General features: G+C 41.6%; 1 protein-coding gene across 1 annotated transcript in view; it reads right to left on the bottom strand.

Moving 5' to 3' along the window:
• Positions 1-23,293, bottom strand: part of LOC138963886 (slowpoke-binding protein-like) — a 30,343-nt gene extending 7,050 nt beyond the window's left edge. Inside the window, exons 1-12 of the mRNA XM_070335735.1 lie at positions 23,110-23,293; positions 22,347-22,423; positions 21,768-21,865; positions 21,197-21,274; positions 19,995-20,146; positions 19,354-19,464; positions 18,605-18,700; positions 17,485-17,570; positions 16,429-16,538; positions 6,574-6,671; positions 1,628-1,681; positions 859-924 (exon numbers count right to left, since the gene is read on the bottom strand). Coding sequence (XP_070191836.1) covers positions 859-924; positions 1,628-1,681; positions 6,574-6,671; positions 16,429-16,538; positions 17,485-17,570; positions 18,605-18,700; positions 19,354-19,464; positions 19,995-20,146; positions 21,197-21,274; positions 21,768-21,865; positions 22,347-22,423; positions 23,110-23,220 — 1,137 coding nt within the window. The 5' untranslated portion in view covers positions 23,221-23,293. The remainder of the gene's footprint in view (positions 1-858; positions 925-1,627; positions 1,682-6,573; positions 6,672-16,428; positions 16,539-17,484; positions 17,571-18,604; positions 18,701-19,353; positions 19,465-19,994; positions 20,147-21,196; positions 21,275-21,767; positions 21,866-22,346; positions 22,424-23,109) is intronic.
• Between the last annotated feature and the right edge of the window lie 3,072 nt (positions 23,294-26,365).

Raw genomic sequence — 26,365 nt, 5'->3', positions numbered from 1 at the left:
GATAATAATGGAGTTGTAATTCCTTTTGCTGTCCTAACACCGTGTGAATATCTTATCACAATTAATCCACCAGACCATGTTAACGTTACGTTCAGACTGATGTAAACGTTGTTCTGAAAATATTTTTCATCAGAGTGCTTGCAAAATAAGCCTTTAATAAAACCATTCAACATAAGTACAGTGGAACCCCCCTTTTAAGACCTCCTCAAATCTGAGAAAATCAGGTCTTAAAAAGGAGGGAGTCTTAAAGGATTGGATTGGATTGGATAAGATTTACAGTCCAGTGAGGTTACCCTCATGGAAATTCGGGCTGCTTTCTCCCCGGGGAAAGCGAGCTGTTATACATACGGCGCTACCCATATTTTTTTTTTTATCCTGAATGCGTGTATTCATGTTTCCTGAGACTTAATGCCGTGTGAGATGGAATTTTTTTTACTTTATTCCAAGTCCCACGGGTATTTGATGGACATTTTTATCTATGCCTATACAATTTTGCCAGGAAAGACCCTTTTGTCAATCGTGGGATCTTTAACGTGCACACCCCAATGTAGTGTACACGAAGGGACCTCGGTTTTTCGTCTCATCCGAAAGACTAGCACTTGAACCCACCACCTAGGTTAGGAAAGGGGGGAGAAAATTGTGGCCTGACCCAGGCCTGAACACGCAACCTCTCGCTTCCGAGCGCAAGTGCGTTACCACTCGGCCACCCAGTCCCTATAGGGGTAAATTGACATAGGTTATGAACAAAAAGTCTGAGAAAAGAGCTAGGGTCTTAAAAGGGGGGTCTTAAAAGGGGGGTCTTAAAAGGGGGGTTCCACTGTATACCCTTGTGTTACAAGGAGAGAGTTGTTTACTCACAGTGGCAGGGTTGTATCGCTGTAGCTCCACCAGGTGAACTTGTGTGAAGAAAGCGTAGGTTGACAACTGTAACAGGGACAGCAAAATGCACAATGAAGGGGGTGTAATCATGCCACACACTGCAGTTGTTTCCCTTGAGTCAATGCAGCCATTATTGTACAGTTTTTAGAATGCCGCTTAAAATGAAATATGAAGTACCCTAAACAAATAGTAAAGAAAAAAACAGAACTTTTACAAAGTGATAAACCATTTCATAAATACATGTACTGTATACTTAAGTTGCTTCCCTTGAATCACAGCATTGACCTCTGTAAATACACAAGCTAGTTTATCTATGAATGGTAATAAAAGGGAAGAACAAACAACCTGAACTGCACAACAAAGAACATGAAAGAATACAAAAAACAAGAAAGGTAAGTTGTTGAAACGTTTGTTATTGACAAAACAATATGTTACAGTCACGATCACAAATATATCGACCCAACAGTCTTTTAAGTGAACAGACAAACAATTGGTGACAAAAACTTATCTTGATGGAATATTTGGCCGCTCGCATGAGAGACTTTTTCTCACTAACTGATCGATGAATTCAACGAAAATTCACCAAAAGATCTTCTTTTCTGCGTCCAGTCCACTGATCTCTTGTTTCATGAAGATAGAAGATCTTTGATGTGTAATTAGACAAACTTTTTGCCTGAATATATCAATCAAACACAGGGATGAGCCTGGTTTTTGAAGATAACAAAGAGACACATCAAGGAGACCTTACCTCTTTTAGTGTTGGATATTTCTGGCTGGGATTTTCAAAAATGAAATTCAGAACCTGAAAAAAACCCAGAAATTCATAAATTACACACAATGTAAAAAAAAGCACCATGCTCATTGATATGTACAAAACATTCAAAAAAATCAGTAAACAAAAAAAGAATTAAAAAAATACATTGTTGAAAAGCACCGGTTGTTAGTTTTAACAACTTTCTATGCGACAAATAATGTTTATTTTGACTTCATGAGATAAGATGTATATCTGGTCTTAAAAACGTTTGTGCTGGTAGTTTGCCGCAGGACGGTGGTGAGATCGAGAGAGAGGAAGAGAGAGAGAGAGAGAGAGAGAGAGAGAGAGAGAGAGAGAGAGAGAGAGAGAGAGAGAGAGAGAGAGAGAGAGAGAGAGAGAGAGAGAGAGAGAGATTGAAACATTGAAACATTGAACTTTATTACAGGAAAGATAGCATTAGGTCCGTAGGACCTTTCTTACAGCTAGTCCTGATCTAAGCAAAATGGTTATAATTGAAATGGGAATACATAGGAACAAACTTTTTATGATGAAACGCAGACACACGCAATAATAGTAATATAAGAATAAGATCATTTTTTATCGACATGTGATATACAGATATACAACCATATATTATCAGAACACACTCACACACATATATATACACGCACACGCACACACACACACAGAAGATCAACTAACTTATAAGGCAAGCCAACATAACACGACACACTAACCAAATAAAGGGTCAGGTAGCAAAGTTTAAAAAAATAAAAATAAAAAAATAAAAACACCGTTCATGACCTAATATATACCATCTTAGATTATGAAGGAATCACCATGCCAATACAAAATGCAGTAATACTATCTTAGATACTAGAAGGAGTAATACACGAGAATGTATTCTTATCACACCAAGTTGACGCAAGACACATACATGCACATTTTCAGAAGGATAAAAGGCACACATACGTTTGAGCAACCAGGCACATTACATTAAAGTGATGTTTGAATGTATTTTTGCAGATGTGTTTTGAATGTTTTAAGGTTACTGGTCGATTTTAAGCATGTAGGTAGGGAGTTCCAGACATAAGCTCCCGAGTATGAAAGACTAGTTTTAAATATGTCAATGCGTGGCTTCGGGCAGGCCAGATTATGCTTGAAAGTGGAATACCGAGAAGGTGTTGATTGAAACAAGTGAGTTAGATATTCGGGTGCTTGGTCATGTAGAATCTTGTGCATGAAAACTGATTTATTAAATAAAAGCTGTTGTTTAAGTTGAGGTATATTGAGGGCTGTCAGTTTTGCGTCAGTAGTTAGTGATGGGTCAGGCAGAATGAGTTTAGCTGACCTACGATGACGAGAATTTATAGTTTTGAATAATGCATCACTACAGCCATCCCAGATGACAGAGGCATAATCAATGTGAGGTTTGATGTGGGCGTTGTAGAACATTTTTCGGGCGTCTAAAGTTATGACTGACTGAAGTTTTGAAAGTAGGAATAATTTTCTTGAAACGCGTTTACACAGATGTTCAATGTGGGAATGCCACCTAAGCTTATCATCGATAATCACGCCTAGCAGTTTGTGTTCGCTAACCTTTTCTATTGAGTTTCCGTTGATGGTGAGATCTAGTGAGAGGGGGGACAGCTGATGCTTCTGGCGCGTTGTAATTACCATTGATTTAGATTTCAGAGGGTTTAGGACCATGTTGTTTTCAGAGCACCATTGTGAGATGTCTCTAAGGGTGTGCTGAAGAGATTGTTGAATATTTTCAAGACGTCTATTTTGTGTCCGTAGTGTTGTGTCATCAGCGAGCATGTGGCATTCTACTGAGTTGTCAGAGAAGTGAAGTGGAAGGTCATTAACGTAAATACAGAAAAGAATAGGACCTAAGACAGAGCCCTGGGGTACTCCATATAACACGGACTCCTCTCTTGAGTACGCACCATGTACATAGACTTGTTGCGATCGGTTTTCAAGGAAAGACTGAAAGAAAGACAGAGAGTCAGATCCATTGAGATATAGTGATAATTTGTTGAGGAGAATTTTATGATCAACGAGGTCAAAGGCCTTAGAAAAATCTAAGTATACGACCCCAGAGAGCTGGGAGGAATTTATGGCTGACAGACATTTGTCTGTCAAAAGCGAGAGCGCAGTAGAACATGAGTGGTTACTGCGGAAACCAGACTGCAAGGGGTGGAAAAGGGCCAAACGGTCCATGTATTTTGTGAGATTAATGTGAATATGTCTTTCAAGAAGCTTTGATAGTACTGAGAGTAAGGAAATAGGGCGGTAGTTGCTAATATCAGAAGTGTTTTTGGATTTGGGGAGAGGAATAACTTTAGCTTTCTTTAGTGCTTGCGGAAAGGTGTTGCGCTGTATGCAGAGATTAAAGATATATGTGAGAGAGTCAACTGTGTAAGGAAGGGAGAGTTTTAATAAGTGGTTGCTGATTTCATCAGGTCCTGAAGATTTTTTGTTCTGAAGTTGTGAAATCAGTCGTCCTAATTCGTGCACTGCAATGGGTGGGATTTGAAAGGGTGCTTTATTCGCCGTCTTTTGTTTGCAGTAGAGGGATAGATTGTCAGAGTTGTTGGGAGAGGCATTGTCAGGGTTGCTAAGAGAGGTAGCTACAGACGGAAAGTGAGAGTTAAAGATGTCTGGCGTTAAGTGACGGGGGATCTGGGTGGAGTTAGAGGTGGAACCTCTGATGAGTGAATTTAGTGCACGCCAGATCTGCGAGATATCCCGGTTATTCTCAACGAGTTTATTAAAGTAAGCTTTCTTTGAGTCACGAACCATGTTTTTTAACCTATTTCTAGCTGTTTTATAATCTTGGAACTGTTTAGCTTTTTTTAACAGGTCACGCTGATCCATGGCTTCAGTTATTTTATTGGACATCCAGGGTGGAAGTTTAGGATGTTTTACTCTCATTTTCTTTATAGGTGCGTGCTTGTTTATTATAGGTAGTAGGGTGTCATACCAACATTCTAATGCTTGATCAGGGACCGTGTGGTTGAAAACTTGGTCAAATCGTGCTACGTTGAGATCGGACAGGAAGGAATCACGATCAAAATTTTTAAAGGATCGAAAAGATATGACTGTGTGACCTTTATGATTTGATTTTGGCATTTTAGTGGTTTTAGTACAGAATATTGGAGAATGATCACTAATGCTAAGATCTGCGAGTGAAGCATTTAGTACTGAGGAGTGGTTGTTTGAGTAGATGTGATCAAGCAAAGTAGATGAAGTTTCTGTGACTCTAGTAGGTAAAGTTATAAGCTGCTTGAAACCTAGTGATGATACAATCCCATCCCATCGAGGCTGAGGTTTTAATAAGTCAATATTAAAGTCCCCGAGTAACAGGATGTCTGCGTGGGGTTTACATTTATACACTGTATCTATCATCTCGATAAGGTCATCGTACCAGTCACCAATGGCAGAAGGGTTTCTGTAAAGAAAACAAACAAGAGTAGAAGGGGCTGTTTCCTTTAGTTTAAACTCTAGCCACATGCATTCAATGTCTTTGTGTTCTAAGTCAGGTCTTCTACGCGTGTATTGAACAATGGAAGAGTGGATGTAAGCAGCGATGCCATTTTCACCCGTACGACGGGAATCACGACGTATGACGTCATAATCAGGGATACGATGCGGGTATCGGGGATGCTGTCGTGTAAGCGTGATTCGGTGATGCCGTATAAGTGGTACACGGGGGTTGCGCTGTGTAGAAAATTGCATGTCTTGTACTTTAGCATCTAGATGGTAAACATTTAAATGACCAACATGCAGCATTATCAAACACAAGAAGAAGGAATACACGAAAACTTCAAACAAAGAATTAAAGCAAATAAGCAAGAACAACTCAAGAAATACGGCAGCAGCTAATTAAAATCACTAGCAATGGCTGTCGGTAAAAACATAATAAAACATTCAGCGTGCAAGTGTAACTAATAAAGGCACTTTGATCGCTATGGTCACACGGTCACACGGGTCCGACCAAGTCAATTAAAACACAATGGTCACTCAAAGTCAGTGGGTCCGATCAAGTCAAAATAAAACACAATGGTTACCATCAGTGTTCACGAGGAGAACTGAATTACCATGTAATATAGTCCATTGTGGAGTTCAAAATAGATACCGGTAAGCACATGAGGCAGACGAACAATATCCTTAAAATAAGTTCACTCCAGAAATTAAACTTGCAATTTTCACGAAGGAAGACAATTTAGTCACTAGGAATTACGCACGGCCAAGGTACGTACGAACAGACACACATTCATGATGAACTGCTATTTCGTAAACACTCATACATAGACACACACAAACACACACACACGCACACACATACACGCACAACACCCACAATTAACATAACGCTTGTGCCCTCAGTAAGGACATCAGCATGGGAAGGAGAGCGGGACCATTGAATGACGGATGGGGAAGAGTGTGGTAATAATCTCTTCTGGGTTGAGACTGGGCAATGGGGTAACCAGCAGAGATCGGCCAATCAGGCTGATTGCGGCCGGACTGGAGACGGTCACGTGGATTGGAAGAGCCCCGCTGTGGCGATGGCTGGAGGCGGTTGACCTGATTGGGGCGAGAGGACCAGGTAGAGTGGTTACCGGGGAGGAGATGGTCACGAAGGTAGGGAGGGTTGACCTGAATGGGGCGAGAAGACCAGGCAGAGTGGTTGCCGGGGAGAAGATGGTCACGTGGGTTGGGAGGGTTGACCTGGTTGGGGTGAGAGAGAGAGAGAGAGAGAGAGAGAGAGAGAGAGAGAGAGAGAGAGAGAGAGAGAGAGAGAGAGAGAGAGAGAGAGAGAGAGAGAGAGAGAGAGAGAGAGAGAGAGAGAGAGAGAGAGAGAGAGAGAGAGAGAGGCCATCAGAAAAAGAAGGCAGAACAAAATGTGTGAACACAAAACAGACAGGTAGACTGACCTCCACTATGGCAGGTGACGTGGCGTTGACCAGGTGTTGAGGGCTGGGATGAGCAGCGTCAAGCTCATAGCCAAACGACATCTCAAACAGCAGGTGACCTGTGGGTAAATTACAGAAGAGAACACAATGTTTATGTTAATGTGTGTACAGAACATGTTTGAAGAGGACTTATTTTTTAGAACTGTGCATGCCGATGTGGCATGCAGTCACCTACTTTTGTTGTAATTACGTTTGCTCAAGCCATTGCACGATGTAAAGAGAAGTAAACCGTGTTTTTATTGTGGCACCTTGTTGTGACCCGTTTTGTGGAGCGTTAATATTTTTACGTGAGATTCACGTGCTCCTTGTTCAGTTGTTGTGACCTGGTTTTGGTCGGAGCGTCACAAACTGCGTCGTTTTAGTTCTAGAACACCGTGAGATTCACGTGCTCTTTTCCGTGTCTTGATTTTGAGGTGAGCCCTGCGAATCTGCGTTGCAAGTTTTAGAATACGTGTGACTCACGTGTTTTTAGCTTTGTGATGTCAGCTAGTTCCTTGGTCTTCTTTCTGTTAAATATACCGTTTTAAGTTTTGGGCATGCACGGAGTGCGTGATCGGTTACTGATTGGTTGTAAAATAGTAGTTTCACCCGATTCTGTCTTAGGAATGTTGTTGGTTGGTCAATCCGGTGACCTTTGACTTTTGAATAACTATTCCATGTTAGGTTTTTGTTTCCATAAATACCGCTGCTTGACTCCTGTCTCGTCAGTCGATCTGAGGGTTTTAGGAAGCGTTTGGTTTTGATGTAAACGTATGAAGGTTATTAAGTGAACCAACGGAGTGTTTCTTATGTTTTAACGTCAACGTAATGTTCTTGGAGACAGTTGTTTCTCAAGTGTGAATCGTTTTGTGCCCTTCGTTTGTGAGGCAACACGTTTTTGGTACTGCTGGTCAACCCACACAGCGCATAAGGTAATTTTGTTGTTACTTGTTTGTGTTGTGTTTTGGTCGCCATTTTGTAATGACTTTGTGAGTTGTTTATGTATAACGTGAGTTGAAAGTCTGACTTGTTGTAGTGTTTCTTTATTGTGTGTTCAACTGTTCTAGTGTTGTGAACGTACAGCAATGTTTTGTAGACGCTAGAAAGTCGCTAATGTTTATAATGATAACTTGTGTTTTCTGTGGTTAACGAAGTTCGAAGTGAAACGTTTTCTCCGACTTTTTCAGCCTTACGTTAAAAGAATTTAGGTAAAAGAAGCTTGCGGTCTGTGGTGATCGTTTGTAAACGGGCTTATTTCTTGTAACGTTATTGAGGGAAAGTGGATGAGTAAATATCTTGTTTGTGACTTTGATTAACGCAGGAACGTTGTCGTTAGACTTTTTTGGTATGACAGTTTGCTTTGTATTCCTGGCCTGATGAGTCAACGTTTTTGTATTTTTCTGAAAGTAGCCATTTTGGTTTTAAACGTATGTATGCTAAGTTTCTTGAGTATTCTTAGTGCTTATGGTATTGTTGAACGTACGGAACGTAATTCTTTATTGTTGTTGAACGTACAGAACGTAACTCTTTATTGTTGTTGAAGGACTAACCAACGAGTGTTTGGTAATTGTAACTTTCGTGTCTGTTTGTCTTCGCCTGTCTTGTGATTGTTTATTTTTCTTGTATTTACTTCTCGTGTCTTGTTAATGCATTTTAATACCTTTTGCCATGTCTAATAATTTGTTTTCTTTTCTCTTTTTCTTTCTGTCCATAAGTTTTTTACCGCAATAAGTAGTATCGCAATACGTAGTATCGCAATACGTAGTACTGTAACTATATATATGCATTACTGATACCTAGTGTCAGATGTAAATTAATAAACCAGTACTTTTGCGCGTTATCGCTTGTAACCTGTGTTTGTCATTTCGTATGAACAATATGTAGTACCAGCCTCGCTCACGAAGGCGCGCACAGTAAAAAACTTAGCTGCTGATGCCCAGTGAAAGAACTTTAGCTGAAGTAAACAACTTAGCTGCTGATGCCTAGTACAGAACTTTAGCTGAAGTCCAGCCAAGTGAATGTAAAGAACTTTTGTTATTGACGCTCAATGAACGTAAACGTAGCTGTTGATAACCAGCAAAAGACTTTATTGTTACCTGTCACTGTGTTAGTGAACCATAGTTTGACACAGATCAACTTGTCGGTTAGAGATCTTCCTACTCCATATCCGGCGCATCTTTTGTGACTTTTGTGTATTATCCCAAACGACCCTCAGATCGATTCATTTTACTTTATAAACAGATAAACCTTATGTAGGTTTTTAGTGCTTTTGAATAAGCGAACATTGTAATGGAAGAGATTCCAGCAGATAAACCATTGGAAGCTTCAGGTTATGACATTAACGGCGATGAAGATGAACATTCTCAAAGGCCTAGGCGTGACATTAAGCCTACTGAAAAAGGTAGAGAGTACCAGATTGAGATCAAAACTAGAAACTTTGCAAGACAACGAACATTCTTGGAACGAGCAATCGGTGAGGTAGTAACAGAGCTTAACCAAGAAACTCCTAATCAAGAGTCGTTAACCAGTCAAAAACAAATTGTTTTGAGCATGTACAAGGATCTTGGTGACATAGAGAAAGGTCTTCGTAGTATTGGTAGCGGTGAAACCATTCAGGAAAGTTGGGATGATGTTCAGAGAACAGTTCAGAACATTATGTTTGACATTGATCGAGCTCTTGACAGACAAACGACTAGTGTGCAGGTGGCTAAGGAGCCTACTTCCAGGCATAGCAGTGTTACACCTAGCGTTGGGTCATCCACCCACAAGTCAGCCAGTGTTAAGTCTGCCATTCATAAAGTAGCTAGCATTACTTCAGCCATCCACAAGTCAGCTAGCCACAAGTCAGGTATCAGGAGATCAGGTAGCCAAGTAGCTTCTCGCGCCGAGTCTCTCCGCTCTAAAAGTGTTAGCTCTGAAGACACTAAATTGGCTCTTAAACTAGAGGCTGCTTCCCTGGCCATAAAAGTGGAAGGTGACGCAATAAAGGAAGCTCAGTTTAGTGAACTGGATCTCTTACAACAACAATATGCTGAGAGAACAGCAGCTAGGCAGACTGAGGAAGCTGAGAGAACTGCAGCTAGGCAGACTGAGGAAGCTGAGAGAACTGCAGCTAGGCAGACTGAGGAAGCTGAGAGAACAGCAGCTAGGCAGACTGAGGAAGCTGAGAGAAGTGCAGCTAGGCTGATCGAAGAAACTGCTAGGCAGGCTAAGGAAGCTGAAAAAGAAGCAGCTAGGCAGGCCGAAAAAGCAGCTAGGCAGGCTAAGGAAGCTAAGAGAACAGCGGCTAGGCAGGCCGAAGAAGCGGCTGGGCAGGCTAGGGAAGCTGAGAGAACAGCGGCTGGGCAGGCCGGGGACACAGCTAGGCAGGCTAAGGAAGCTGAGAGAATAGCAGCTAGACAGGCCGAGGACGCAGCTGAAGCAGCTCTTGAAGATATTAAACAGAAAAAGGCTTTGAGACAAATTCAGTCCACCGAATTGAAAATTAGCTTAAGAGAACAACAAGCTATGTTACAAGTATTGGAACAAGGTGAATCCGTTCAGCAGGATCTCCCTGATCTACCGTCAGTTGATTTGTTGAACACTAGGTTCCACCCTCGTCCTTTCGTTCCCTTGTACAGTCTTGTAGCCCCTCCTCTAAACAATGAGCAAACAGCGATAGGAATAGGGACAGGTGCTGCCGTCATTGCTGACCAAGGGACACACCAGCCAGCCTTGGACGCCACGTCTGTTCCTGTCTGTCAAGCTGCCGTCATTGCTGACCAAAGGACACACCAGCCAGCCATGGACTTCACGTCTGTTCCTGTCTGCCAAGCCGCCAGCACCCATGACATCTCGACTGTCAACGTCAACGCTGCTGTCACCAACTTCGTCGCAGGGACCACAACGACTGAGCCACGACAGCACGCGTTACCTGTCGTGGACCTCGTCGTTGGAGTCAGCGCCTCTACAAGCGCCGCTACTACCAACAACGCCACCTACGAGGCGTACGGACCTCAACGTAGAGAGGATGTCAACGCCCCCCATCACGCCGGAACGAGCGCTCCTTTCATCCATCGGGAGCCCTCCACACCCAACTACACGACGGCTGCAACTACATCCTCCATGCGGCCTACAGCGCTGCTGACCACACTGCAGCACCCTCTCGGTGCATACACTGGTCAGCCGCCTCTGCACAACGTTGGACACTCAACGACAAGCGTCACAGGCCCTCGCCCGCCTGATCTCGACCACACAGGTTGGTCCTATCACCTACCAGAGACAAGGGAAGGTGATGAGACGCAAGAACGACACACCTACTTCCCAGAAGAACGTCACCAACGCATGGACCACAGACGTTTTCAAGTTACCCCACCCTGTTTCCCCTATGATACCCACCTACATCCCAAACCAGAGCCTTTCGTGCCCACATTCCTGGACCCACATCAGACCACCCCCAAAGTTATCTGGGGAAACGAAAACGCAAGGCCCCCTGCGTACATGAACTTTGACAAGGAATGTCATGCAGATCGTCCATTTGCCTCCTACCCCCCGTCTGCGTACTACCAACGTCCACTTGCTACTCCTGCCAAGCAGGACACTCCTATGGACTCTCTCGCCAAAACCCTATCAGACGCTCTGATGATCAACCGTTTGCCGATGCAGGAGCCGTGCATTTTTGTTGGTGACCCTCTCCAATATCCAATTTGGAGGTCGTCGTTTTCGTTCCTCATCGAGAGACAAAACATAACCAGCAGTGAGAAGTTATTGTATCTGCAACGGTACATCGGAGGTCAAGCAAAGGAGGCCGTGACCGGCTTCTTTCTGCTAAGAGAAGGTGATGCCTACGAGAGAGCCATGGAAGTGCTGGAAAATCGGTTCGGCAACTCATACGTCGTTTCGCAAGCTTTCCGGACCAAGCTGGACGAATGGACCCCAGTCAAAAGCAAGGATCCCAAGGGACTCAGAAGTCTGGCCGATTTCTTGCAGCAATGTTCCGTTGCTGCCCAGGAAGTTGGTGGACTGAGCATCCTGGATGATGCCCAGTACTTACGGAAGATCGTCGGAAAGCTCCCAGACTGGATGAGTCACAGATGGTCTAGAACAGTTGCTCGAACCAAGGTTGAAAAGAAGAGGTATCCTCTGTTCCATGAACTCGTGTCGTTCATTACCCTCGAAGCAGACATTTCTAACGACCCTGTTTTCGGCTTGACAAGTGCATCGGGGACACCAAGAAAGTTCACAACGAACCTGTCAACCCTGACAGAGGATGTCACCGCATGTCTGCACTGTCAACTTCCGGACCATGACGCTGGGACATGTAAGGAACTCATAGAGAAGCCTCTGGTTGAGATACGAGATTTTCTGTTCAAGAACCGTATCTGCTACGGATGTCTCAGAAGTAAGGATCACCAGAGCCGTCAATGTAAGCAGAAACAGACGTGCAAGAAGTGCAAGAAGGCTCACCCCACTTGTCTTCACGATGACAATTTCAAATATCAGAACAGTATGAGTGAAAACAAAGGGGCGAGTGAACACAAGAACAATTACCGTACCTCTGCTGCTGACGTTCAAGAGCCACTGTCATCGTCGACCCCTACGGTGTCTGCTCTTAAGGCCAGCGAGGAAAACAGCATCGGTTTCACGTCTATGATCGTTCCCGTTCTCGTTTCCAGTGACTCTAACCCCAACGTAGAAGTGCTGACGTACGCACTACTGGACACTATGTCCAACGCCACTTTTGTAGTGCAGTCAGTGGCTGAAGAAGTTAAAGCCAAATCGCAGCCGACTACACTCAGGGTCTCCACACTGACTGAGGACAATGCTGTGGTCTCCGGCAGGAAGTACTCTGGATTGCGTGTCCGCTCTCCTACCTCCAGTGAGTTTGTCAGGCTCCCTTCTGCCATCTCACGACCTTACCTGTCCGTTGACCCCACTCATATCCCCACCTCAGAGACTGTCAAAGCTTACCCACATCTCCAACACCTGTCTCCAAAACTGCCCCCCTTGTACCCTGACTGTGAAGCAGGCCTCCTCATCGGCTACGACTGCGCTGAAGCCCTCATGCCCCTAAACGTTGTCCAAGGACTGCCATTTGCAGTAGAGACTAAGTTAGGTTGGAGCATCGTCGGCAAGGCACCGCATTCCGTCGCCTTTGATGGCATAGCCTCGTCCATGCGCGTCATCGTCAAGCCAGGATCGAGGGAAGAAGAACGTGTAGCTCACGTCTACAAGGTACAGGTGGACGAAGTCTCGTGTACTGACCCATTACATGTTATGGAAAGAGACTTTGCAAGTGACTCAGGATCCATGTCCCAGGACGATGTAAAGTTCAAGAAGATCGTGAAGGTCAACGAAGCTGGTCACTACGAGATGCTCTTACCATTTCGACCAGAGAAACCGTCCCTCCCCGACAACAGAGGTGCCGCAGTCAAGCATCTGAAGGGCCTGAAACGCCAGAAAAAACAAGGGTACCGTGATGACTGCGTCAAGTTCATGACATTAATCTTGTACGGACTGATCGTGACGTGTTTTGCCTCTAGGGCAATCCACATTGAAACCCTGGATGACATGTCAAGTGATTCCTTCATCAACGCCCTACGCATTGTTGTCTTGCATGACCAGAACTTGTGCAGATCAGAGTGGTGCATGGCTCGTGTAATCGAGGTGATGCCTGGATCTGATGGACTGGTCAGACGAGTGAAAGTGCATGTTGGAACAAAGGCTCTAGACAATCACGGCCGTCCCACTGGTGATAGTCGCATATTAGAGCGACCGATTCACAAAATGACTGTTAGTAGATTGTGAAAATCACAAAGACAAAGCTGTGTAAGCGAACTGAAAGAACATTGAACTTTGGAGTGTTTTTCCAATTTGACAGTTGTAGATTGTTGCGGTTTGTTTTTATACCAGATGATGTAACGGACATTTATGGCTTAAGTGGTGCGGTTTTTTTTATGCCGTCGAGTAATGACTAACGGCATTTAGTTGAAACGAGATGTGTTGAAACACTGAAAGTGATTGAACCATAATATTGTTGTGTAAATGTTTTGCAACACAATGATTTTGAGTTGTAAATTTGAAATGTCTAATTCTGCGTTATTCTTCTTTTGATATAAGGATTATGTTTGTACAAAGGTTTTTTGAAGTAAATTATATTAATATAATTTCCGGTGGGAGTGTGCATGCCGATGTGGCATGCAGTCACCTACTTTTGTTGTAATTACGTTTGCTCAAGCCATTGCACGATGTAAAGAGAAGTAAACCGTGTTTTTATTGTGGCACCTTGTTGTGACCCGTTTTGTGGAGCGTTAATATTTTTACGTGAGATTCACGTGCTCCTTGTTCAGTTGTTGTGACCTGGTTTTGGTCGGAGCGTCACAAACTGCGTCGTTTTAGTTCTAGAACACCGTGAGATTCACGTGCTCTTTTCCGTGTCTTGATTTTGAGGTGAGCCCTGCGAATCTGCGTTGCAAGTTTTAGAATACGTGTGACTCACGTGTTTTTAGCTTTGTGATGTCAGCTAGTTCCTTGGTCTTCTTTCTGTTAAATATACCGTTTTAAGTTTTGGGCATGCACGGAGTGCGTGATCGGTTACTGATTGGTTGTAAAATAGTAGTTTCACCCGATTCTGTCTTAGGAATGTTGTTGGTTGGTCAATCCGGTGACCTTTGACTTTTGAATAACTATTCCATGTTAGGTTTTTGTTTCCATAAATACCGCTGCTTGACTCCTGTCTCGTCAGTCGATCTGAGGGTTTTAGGAAGCGTTTGGTTTTGATGTAAACGTATGAAGGTTATTAAGTGAACCAACGGAGTGTTTCTTATGTTTTAACGTCAACGTAATGTTCTTGGAGACAGTTGTTTCTCAAGTGTGAATCGTTTTGTGCCCTTCGTTTGTGAGGCAACACGTTTTTGGTACTGCTGGTCAACCCACACAGCGCATAAGGTAATTTTGTTGTTACTTGTTTGTGTTGTGTTTTGGTCGCCATTTTGTAATGACTTTGTGAGTTGTTTATGTATAACGTGAGTTGAAAGTCTGACTTGTTGTAGTGTTTCTTTATTGTGTGTTCAACTGTTCTAGTGTTGTGAACGTACAGCAATGTTTTGTAGACGCTAGAAAGTCGCTAATGTTTATAATGATAACTTGTGTTTTCTGTGGTTAACGAAGTTCGAAGTGAAACGTTTTCTCCGACTTTTTCAGCCTTACGTTAAAAGAATTTAGGTAAAAGAAGCTTGCGGTCTGTGGTGATCGTTTGTAAACGGGCTTATTTCTTGTAACGTTATTGAGGGAAAGTGGATGAGTAAATATCTTGTTTGTGACTTTGATTAACGCAGGAACGTTGTCGTTAGACTTTTTTGGTATGACAGTTTGCTTTGTATTCCTGGCCTGATGAGTCAACGTTTTTGTATTTTTCTGAAAGTAGCCATTTTGGTTTTAAACGTATGTATGCTAAGTTTCTTGAGTATTCTTAGTGCTTATGGTATTGTTGAACGTACGGAACGTAATTCTTTATTGTTGTTGAACGTACAGAACGTAACTCTTTATTGTTGTTGAAGGACTAACCAACGAGTGTTTGGTAATTGTAACTTTCGTGTCTGTTTGTCTTCGCCTGTCTTGTGATTGTTTATTTTTCTTGTATTTACTTCTCGTGTCTTGTTAATGCATTTTAATACCTTTTGCCATGTCTAATAATTTGTTTTCTTTTCTCTTTTTCTTTCTGTCCATAAGTTTTTTACCGCAATAAGTAGTATCGCAATTACGTAGTATCGCAATACGTAGTACTGTAACTATATATATGCATTACTGATACCTATTATCAGATGTTAATTAATAAACCAGTACTTTTGCGCGTTATCGCTTGTAACCTGTGTTTGTCATTTCGTATGAACAATATGTAGTACCAGCCTCGCTCACGAAGGCGCGCACAAGAACTATAATGCTGAATTCTTGGGAAATGAGTAGCAGACTTTTATGAATTAATGGCGTGCAATTATTTTGTTTATTCATTTTTTGTTTGTTTGTCTGTCTGAATCGTGTATGGTGCTTATGAGCTTTGTAAAATGGATACACATGCACCTTGCCAACAAATAAATCATCACAAATTCTGTCCTTGCTTTATAACCACTGATGCCTTTGCACCAAAAAAGTTTCACTGTTTACGTACATCTAAGGTCAGATTCAACATAAATCAATTCAAATGCAGCAATGTCAACATAACAACATCCGTCCTTTCTCATACAACGTAGGTGTATGTGTATGTCAGAATAGGAGAGGAGACAGGAAGAGAGGGGTTTGGGAGGAAAGGGTTGGGTTATGGACATAGACCATTTATCCTGGACCGCCAACTAGCTCTCTCTCCGCTCTTTCTCTCTATTATGAGGTAGCGACCTCTCGCATTTAGGAAGCTACGCTTACAAGCCTTTCAGAAATCAGGGGGACGTGATATCCGGTGTCGATTGTAAACATGGACGAAGTTGCCGAGGTAAGTTCTGAAAATGCTAAAATAAACTCAGCAAAAGTGCATATGGAACATGTTTTTCGATGAGTTTTGTTAAGTTTAGTTTGGAGTTTTGGAAAATCCAGTTCATTGTCATTGTTACAAATAACTGGAGCGTGCTTTCTTTTCACTGTCTTCGAATCGCTCGCCTTTCAAACCGGACGCGACACGCCCCTGAAAGTCGAGAGTCGTAACCTCAAAGGGTCACGTGACGAGTTGGCGGTCCAGGCTATTTGGTCTATGGTTATGGAGCATGTGGACGAGTGCTTGCGCATGTGGAAATATGTAAGAGTGTGTGCATCACTGCACACATATGCATGAGCGTGTTCACACTTATTACTCATCAGCTAAAATCTCACCAAAAGACATTGTGTCCATGGCATCTTTGTTTGCATCCTTCAGTTTCTTCCTGATCAAGGGAAGTAAGCGCGACGTGTTGCCAAGAAAGCTGTTTTCATATCCCGCTAGTCTGAAACAAAATGAAGTTGCTCTAGTGCACTCAAACAGAGTAGGAATTCCCCTGCGTTTCGCTAAAATTCTCATTTTTTTGCTGCCGGAGACATTTGGGAGATGATTTTTAAAACTATAATGTCCACTCTATTCATGTACTCCCCTAATGTTTTTGTCTCCACTAATTTTTTTACGTTTTCAGAATCCTGTCTCTGGTCAAATCTGACAACATAACCATGCATAGATGCACAAGCGTAATAAGCTTTGATGATATATAAATCAAGCAGACATAACCGTGAATCAAACATTTCACAAAGATTCGATCTTGTTACTAAAATAAAGCCATGCTATGACAACACAGAGAGAGAGAGAGAGAGAGATCATCACAGATCATTTTTTCTGCAGCGTACGAAGAAAATTTAATAGAACAACAGCTTTCCAGGAAGTAAGCTTCCTAAAATGCCACAGATGAAAATAAGTTAAAATGAAATAGCAAGAAGGACGCGCATTTAAATCAGAACACTATCGTTTGTACGTTTGTTAGGAAACGCTACCGTTGCTGAGCTTTGGTTCAGTTTTGTGTGTTGCATGTAGTTGACTTATTTGTACTTTGTGGGAAAGTACCGATATTGGTCTGGAATATTCTCGAGATTGAGTATTTACTATATATGCCAGCGCGATTTGAATGTTAAAAAAGCTTCTATTTGAGTTCTGCTACGATGTGCAGTTGTATGTATGGAATGCTAAATAAATCCTCGAACTCAATTTGACGAGTTGTTTTCTGCTGCTGCGAAGACGGGCGACGTAGAATAAAAGAACACAACTATACGACATTTGAGAACTTGTGGCAATCTCAAGTGTCGTGTAACAACGTTCCTGTATTTCACAAAGAAAAAAAAGTAAAGAAAGGGAACAAGCAGAAAGAAAATGAAAATGAATGAAACAATTTCATAACAGTGACTTACCTGCAAGCACCGTCGTGGATCATGACATTGCCAGAATGGAGGCTGCCATGACGTGGGAACCCTTTCTCTTCCAAATACATCAGAGCCTGAAAAATGGCAAAGCTGAGTGAAACTCTATTCATCCCCGAGTACGCTAGTAGAAGGGTCCAGCAGACTTTAATTGTGTGTCTGTGTGTCTCGACTTAACAGCTTATTGCTGGGAAACAACTGGGCGCAGTTCGTTCAAAAGTTGATACACTAACTTGATAATAGGTCCGATTGATCGTATTAAAACTTCATAATGTTACCTGGGACCTAAATGCGAAATAAACCACAAAAAAACGACTTGGCGGTGGGAGGAATTCGCGGTGCAACAGCCAGCCAGGCAGTCTGATAGAACGGTGCAAGGTCTCGGCAAACCAAGACTATGCCATACTCGTAGCAAAGCCGCCGAATGGTACCGTAAACCAAGAATAGTGACGTAAGAAAATAGAATGTCGTCTTTTGATTTGGAACGTGACGTGTTTTAGAATGGAGGTGTGTTTGTGTGTGTGTGTGTGTGTGTGTGTGTGTGTGTGTGTGTGTGAGAGAGAGAGAGAGGGAGAGAGAGAAGGAGTGAGGGAGAGAGAGTGTGTATGTGTGTGTGTGTGTGTGTGTGTGTGTGTGTGTGTGTGTGTGTGTGTGTGTGTGAATGTCTGAAGAGTACTCGGGTCCAGTACTCGGGGCGAGCGTTTTGTATTGCTAGGTGGGTGTAACACATGAAATACAGAACATTTTGATAGGCTGCAGATGAATATCAGCTTGCTTAAGCCGTGTGTACTTCCTTCATGCAATGATTCAAAATGCAAATTGTACTTTTATTATGCATAACCAGGGAGAGTTTAGATGTCCTCCACTTCTGTCAGGAATGTAGACAAGTAGCAACTATTTTTCCGATCAGCTGATTCTCTAGCAATGAATAATGATCTGATAGCACTCTAAGTCATTCCAACACATATATCTGAGCAGATGAACACACTTGAAAGTTTAAGACAAGCAGATCATATTGAAGGATTTTTCTCCACAACCATACTGGTGCCCACATACACAAAGTGTAAAAGGGGAACAAATTAATCTGCTGAAAGAAACCTGTTCCTCACACCTCGAGAATTTGTCGGCCGAACAGCTGCACTTGCTGAATGTTGAGTCCTCGTCTTTTCTGGCTGTACTTGTTGAACCAGCTGTCCTGGAACCGTGCCTGGTAGATGTAAAGACAATAATATGAACAAGGATAAGGGTAAGATTTTATATAGTCCTGTGAGGTTACCCTCATGAAAATTCGGGCTGCTCTCTCACTGGGGAAAGTGAGCTGCCATACAGTACAGAGCTACCCTTTTTTCTTTTTCCTGCATGTGTGTGTTCATGTTTCTGAGCCCCGAGACTTTCGCTGTGAACTTGGGATCTTTATCGTGCGCATGCGTGCACACAGGGGTGTTCGTACACTGAGAAGAGTCTGCACAAAGTCGACTGGGAAATAAATCCCTCCCCGAATGTGGTGATCGAACCTGTGCGGAGAGCGACAACTGGTTTTTGAAGCCAGTGACACTACCACCTGAGCTATTTTCACGCACCACAAAAGTAAGTCATTGGAACGCTTAATTATAGACAAAACAAATATCCCCCAGTACGTCGACCTAGTGGTTTTTTTAAGTGATTGGACAAACAAATAATGATGATAGATGAATAGGGTTCGAAGATGCTTGAGTATATATATGGATCCTCAACACCAAATATTGTACATATCTAAGTTTTGTTTAAACCAAATACAAAACAAAATATATTTTTTCACATTTTTTATATTTAATTTTATCAATGAAATGACACATTAGTACTTGTGTTGTTTTTGCTAACCTGATAGATGTAATCTTTGAGAGAGCCGCGGATGCTGATTGGCTGGATGACTATCACGTACTTCTGCTCCAGGGCGAAGTCAAAGTCCGTCATGGGGAAGACATAGGGATGCTGTTTGAAAAAGAAAACAGAGTTTGATTTTACCGGGCTATAACTTGATTTTTAAAAAAAAAATTCACTGGAAAACTCGTCAAAACACAGAAAATGACATTAGCAACATGTCATACTAACCGATTATTATTTAATTTGACCGTGTTTTTCTGGAAATGTAAATTATAATGGTATTATGAGGCTTTGGTTCAAATTAATGGTTGCCGTAACATTTTTCATATTTCAGACCACCCAGCATATGCCTCTTAAACTGTGTCACAATTGGTTGAAATATAAAGAGCCCGCTGGCCAAAACAATCAACAGAAAGAAAACACATCTTTCAAAACTGTTATAATAATGAGGATACTTGTATTATAGCGCAAATCCTAAAATAGTTTTAAGCGACTCACAAAAACATACACACAAAATAATTCTGTGCACATTGCCAAGTAAAATAGTGATATATACATCAAAGGAAACTAATACAAGATTTAGTTTCAGAGTGAGCTAGACTTGCACATAAACACAAAATCCTAGGATACTTTCACACCTGTAGGAGACAGAAGAGGTCTTTGAGAGTTTTGCTGGTCGCTCGAGAGAAGGGAAGCACCATTTTGGGATTGTACGGCAGAATGTTCAGCATGCGGTCCGTCTGAGTCTTGTTGTCACGGACACGGAACCAGTGTTTGTCAATTCGGCTTCCTGAAAATTTACAATACATAATTAATATAATTAAAAAAATGGAATTTTTTCATGGAAATAACAACGCTAAACAAAGGCACATGAATCTGCAAACATTTTATGCGTAATGATATCTCAAGTTAGGTATGTATCATAAACTAATTTCGGTAAAATCAAAAGCTACTGGCTACTTTGTAACCAGCTAAAATTCATTAGCATTGCTGCATGAACCATGCAGACATGAAGAAGACTTAACCTCACTAATACAATTTTTAAAAAACAAACAATTTGGTCTGACAAACAGTTTAACCTTTGCCCGTCTGGGTCATCGACTACACACGAAAGTCATCATGGGGCCGTGCGGACCCACGCTTCTCATTTCCTTCTTTAAGAAACATGGCCCCACGATGTTTGTAGTCTAAATATGACCTTTTTTTTTTAATTACTTCTTGCTGAAATTTTATGACATAAGAGCTTTTTATGTGCCTGAGGCATTCTTAAAAGCTCATTAAAAAATGTAAAGAGATATTTGCAATTAAACACCCTTCTGGGTCCACACGGACCCATGACCACCGGCGAAGGTTAACTCAACTGCTTGAGGTGAAGATAAACTACGCTGTTACCTTTGACAGTCACATTTTACAATTGTGACCCTCCACCACGAAATGAGTCGCATGTCACCTCGCGCGGTTCTGCGCTAGGCTTAATATAAGTCCGGGGAGTGTCGGGTAACAGTGTGAGGGTCACCTTAGTCACAGGGTTATAACTCAAACAGTTTTTACTCTTTTCTAAAACGGTTTTCACCACTGGATAGAGCATAAAAAACTCTTTAAAAAATGTAAAATATGAAAATCATGCAAAGGTGACATGCGACTCATTTCGTGGTGGAGGGTCACAATTGCTTTGTGCGTAACTGCTTAGTTTACCTTCACCTTAATGTATCCCTGTTCAACAGTCACATCACCTAAACTTGGATGTCTAGCTCTCCACAATGTTATTACGCTCTTGACCCCCCCCCCCCCCCCACACACACAAAATGGTTGGGTTGCAGAAACATCAGTTTAGCGTTACCTAGGTCCATGAGTTGAGTAATGTTGCTGTAGTTTGGATGGCTCCTCAGATAGTACTGGCACTTTAAGAAGGCTGAATCTGCAAAAAGTATTGGGTGAAAAAAACGATGCAGCATTTTCATGTAATTAAGTAAAATTGATGCAAAAAAACAACCCCCCAGAAACAACCCCCACAACAAGACTACACTGCTTTGAAGTATTAATGCACTTAACTTTGAATTCAACATTTTCCTTAACAGCTTTTGCTAGTACCTCTATAGGTACTTATATAGCCAGGCACTGATCCTGGAAATTCAAAACAGTAGAATGTAAGTTAATAATAAAATAACTTGAAACAATGAAAATAAAAAAACTTAAAGAGTCAGCTGATGTACATTCAGAAAAGAATCAGTTGCAATTAGTTTTAGTCTACAGTGTTCTTTTCACCTGTAGAACAGTTACCCTGCTCCAAAAAATATCTGCCACTTCTCAGGACATACGAGACTGAAATACAGTGACATTATTTTGACACATCAATATATAATAATATATATCCGACAAAAGAAATGATTCCGTAGGATCCCTGCACTGACCTCTAACCTCTTCTTGCTTCTGGTAGCGTTCACGTTCCATTTGTTCGGCCAGGGCGACATCATACTCCAGCCTCTTGTAAACGTAGTAGTTTCTCCGCCTGTGTCAATACAGTCAATGATTTAAAAATTAGTTTTATTCAAAACCTTTGTTTTAATTAAGACTCCCCAAGTTAAGTCTTCCCCGTTTTAAAGAACCCGCTTTCTCACATTTTCTTGTTCCAACCTCTCTGAATTTCCCTCTGTTTTAAGACCCTCTCTATTTCAAGACTTAACATCATTATCTAAAGGTATAAATTCAGAACCTTATACCTGCCCCACACAGAGTTTGAAAGAAGGAAAAAAAACAGACAAAAATTTACTTTATTTAGCTACGTAGAACAAACAAGGCAATTATAACTCTCATTGCAAATCATCTTCTCATAAATTATCAGCCACCTTCCAGTTTATCCAGTAAATGTTAACTTTTCAGTTATTATATTTAGAACCATGCAGCATCACCAAGTTTGACAATGCGCAGATCTTGTGTCAAGATCTCCCAGTGTTAATGTTATTGTCAAGCTGTTCACTTATAATTGTTACCTTCTCCTTGCTCTGCAGCAGCAAAAGATGGCGATCGTAAGCAGCACCAGCACAAACAGTCCGCCAACTATAGGAACCTGAAAAGGAAAATTAAATTCATTTGAATTCACTACTTTTTAAACCATCAAAGCGTCTGTCCCTTAATTAATTGTAGACACGTTTGATCATTGCGACTTAATAAGTTAATTGTGTGCGTGTGCATGTAAGGGAGAGAAAGATACTAACATAAAAAATACACACTGTCTTGATACTACATGTATGTATTTACAAACAGGAAGGAATCGCCTTACATCCTTCCGTGATCCCGTTAATCATGTGATGTAGGAGGACTATGAGTATGAAAGTTTCAAAGTTCATAGAATCACTTTCTAAAAGAAGTAAAACTCAAAGTAAAACAAACAGATGTCAGAAGTTATAGCATGGAGGGAAACCCTACTTGTATGGCAAAGTCAGGTGCATGTAGACCTGAAGTCTGAATTATTGAAGTGTCAAGCATGTCTGTAAGCGGCAGCTTGTTGTGGGGCATTTGAAAACTGTAAACTGAACAGTGTTGTTTCCACAAAGAAAGTCGAAAAAAAACCCACCCAAATGCGACACTATGCATTGCAAAACTGCGGAAATTAGCAAATACTAACACAAAAGGGGGTAAACTGAATGAATCACAACACAAAACGAAATATTGAAACAAGCGTGGTATGAATTTGACACAGAAAGTGTTGAAAACTATGGAATTTACGAACAAAAAGGACGCAGAATTACGTACATAGATGTGGTCTTCGATCCAATCGCCGGCGTCAGATTTCTGTTTGGCTTCCCGAAGTATCATCGTAGCAGGTTGTTTTGCACCTATCATTTCATACAAACATGCACACATTCACACCTGATCGCTAAAATCGAACAATTTCCAAAGCAAAACTAGCAGACGTCGCCATGTTTGTCTTGTGACCCATCACGTGACGAGCGCTTTGGCAGAGTGACTTCCCATGATCGAGTCAGGTCAGGGGTCACAGATTAAAAGTTTACGTACTTTCTTTATCGCGAGTCTCACCTGACAGAAATGACATGTGATTTGGAGTGCACTACATAATTATTATACCGTTTTATTTGTGTTGTTACTGTAGTTATGCTGTTGTTGTTTGCTGTCATTGTTGCGAAAACTGAAAAGGCTACTTCTCATTCGAGTACAGTAAGTATAGTCAGAGACCGTGCGACACTGAGATGGCGGTGGGAGCAAAGAGCTTCCGCCAGCCTCCGGCTTTGATGGGAGGAGAAAACAAGTCGCGTAAGGCGAAAATACAATATTTAGTCAAGTAGCTGCCATTTTTCAGCAAGACCGTATACTCGTAGCATCGTCAGTCCACCGCTCATGGCAAAGGCAGTGAAATTGACAAGAAGAGCGGGGTAGTAGTTGCGCTAAGAAGGATAGCACGCTTTTCTGTACCTCTCTTTGTTTTAACTTTCTGAGCGTGTTTTTAATCCAAACATATCATATCTATATGTTTTTGGAATCAGGAACCGACAAGGAATAAGATGAAAGTGTTTTTAAATTGATTTGGACAATTTAATTTTGATAATAATTTTTATATATTTAATTTTCAGAGCTTGTTTTTAATCCGAATATAACATATTTATATGTTTTTGGAATCAGCAAATGATGGAGAATAAGATAAACGTAAATTTGGATCGTTTTATAAATTTTAATTTTTTTTTACAATTTTCAGATTTTTAATGACCAAAGTCATTAATTAATTTTTAAGCCACCAAGCTGAAATGCAATACCGAACCCCGGGCTTCGTCGAAGATTACTTGACCAAAATTTCAACCAATTTGGTTGAAAAATGAGGGCGTGACAGAGCCGCCTCAACTTTCACGAAAAGCCGGATATGACGTCATCAAAGACATGTATCCAAAAAAGGAAAAAAACGTATGGGGATTTCATACCCAGGAACTCTCATGTCAAATTTCAGAAAGATCGGTCCAGTAGTTTAGTCTGAATCGCTCTACACACACACACAGACACACACACACACACACGCACACACGCACACACGCACATACACCACGACCCTCGTTTCGATTCCCCCTCGATGTTAAAATATTTAGTCAAAACTTGACTAAATATAAAAAAAAGGGGAGGGGGGGATGAAAGGGGAGGGAGGGGGGCAACACGTACTGGTCCAGTTTCACAAAAGTGATATGCCTATTTTTTTTTAAATCAAGCGAACAGACACATTTTACATTAAACGCATAACTTAATAATAGCAGTACTGTGTGGAGTTCTCACTCAATATCGTTGTTGACCATCCGTTTCAGTCAGTTCAGGGTTGGGTTTTTTTTCAGACCTGGGAGGGGTTGCGTCATTACTGAGAAAGAAAAACAATTATTTAGACGATCGAGCAGAACATCATTGATTGCACGCCGGTTAATCAAGTTATAATTATGATGAGAGTGAAGCGAGCAGACACGTAGTCTACAGTGTATCACTGAGTCGCTTTTACAATGAGACTAGTCATGAGCACCAGTTTGTGACTGGCGTACCTGAACTTAGTAAAGAAGGAAACTAATTCTATAAGTGCGCCTCACTGCTTGTAACTGCGGTGGGTACTCCTCTTGATCTGCTGACGTCAGCAACTTGAAGCAGGATGGAACTGCATGCATGGTACTGACATTGGGAGACTATGTGTCGCTGTCTGTCTTTCTGTCACAAGTCTGTAACGGTTTAGAGAGAGCGAGAGAGAGAGAGAGAGAGAGAGACGGAGAGAGAGAGAGAGAGAGAGAGAGAGAGAGAGAGAGAGAGAGAGAGAGAGAGAGAGAGAGAGAGAGAGATTTAGAAAAGAATGACTTGCCATAACTGAACATACCAAGTAGGCCTACTTTGATAGATCGCGGCACTTCTTTTCAGTTACAATTACACCACACCTTCAGAGTGCATGTACCCGTCACAAAACAACAACACCAACACCAGCAACACCAACAACAACAACACCAGCAACAACAACAACAACAACAACAACAACAACAACAACAACAAAAGCAATGACAACACCCCTTCGAGCAACAAGAATGCTGTCTGAAAGGGCTAAACGGAGCGTGGTCACAACAGGTTCGCAACACACATCAGTTTGAAACTAATTAAAACTCCATTGTGGTTCTTGCTACCGGAAGTAGGGTCGGGTAATCATGGACACGCCGAATTATCTGTAATTCCATTGGTCTTTTCTTGGGATGTAAGCGTACTTCCTTTTCTTTTCCACTTGCTCGTTTTCACTGGTGAGTCTGTTCGATATTTTTGACATTAGCTTCGAAGAGGCAATAGAGATTTTTTTTCTTTGTTTTCTTTATTGGTCATCAGCGATGTTGTTTCGATAGAGTTGATACCTGCGAATTCAAAAGGCTTCTCGGTCATTTCTTTCTTTAATAAATTCGACGGAGAATATGTGTTGCATGCTCTGTTTATAATGCTGATATTTTAACCTTGGAAGATTTCGCGTTTCCTAAAGAGGCCGCTGCTATTAGATTATCTGTCAACAATTTACGACATAATTTTGCATTGCGAAAGCTTATTTTTTCTTCAGTTCTGCTATAGTGTGCCGTTTGATTCCAGCAAATTGTTTTTGACTTAAGGTCTTTTACTTAAATTATTGTTTTTTAAAACGAGTTTGTATGGTTGTCTGTTTACTTAAGATAATTTAAATAGCCCAAGAGTAGCTTTAGTTCTGGATCTTTGACATTTTTTGTTTTTTTCAGAATTGCGTGAAGATCGAAGAAGAAAACCCCCAGCTCAAAATGGTGATCTTGAAGATAGAGTGTTTCCATCTTCAGTAGAGTTTTTGTAGAGTGTAAGTCTGTGAAGAAGGTTACCGTCTCACTTGATTTTCTCAAAATAACGATTTTTCTTGAATCTTTATTGCCTTTCTCTCTCAGATTTACTTTCCGCCTTGAGTATAAATCTTACGCGGAACAAAGCACAGAACCAGCGGCAGTACCTTCGGCTCTGTCAAGTGATTCAAAGACTTCAG

The sequence above is a fragment of the Littorina saxatilis genome, linkage group LG4 (genome assembly GCF_037325665.1).
Source record: "Littorina saxatilis isolate snail1 linkage group LG4, US_GU_Lsax_2.0, whole genome shotgun sequence".
Classification (NCBI taxonomy): domain Eukaryota; kingdom Metazoa; phylum Mollusca; class Gastropoda; order Littorinimorpha; family Littorinidae; genus Littorina; species Littorina saxatilis.
Note: the sequence above shows the minus strand (reverse complement) of the source record. Positions and strands in the feature narration are given on the sequence as shown.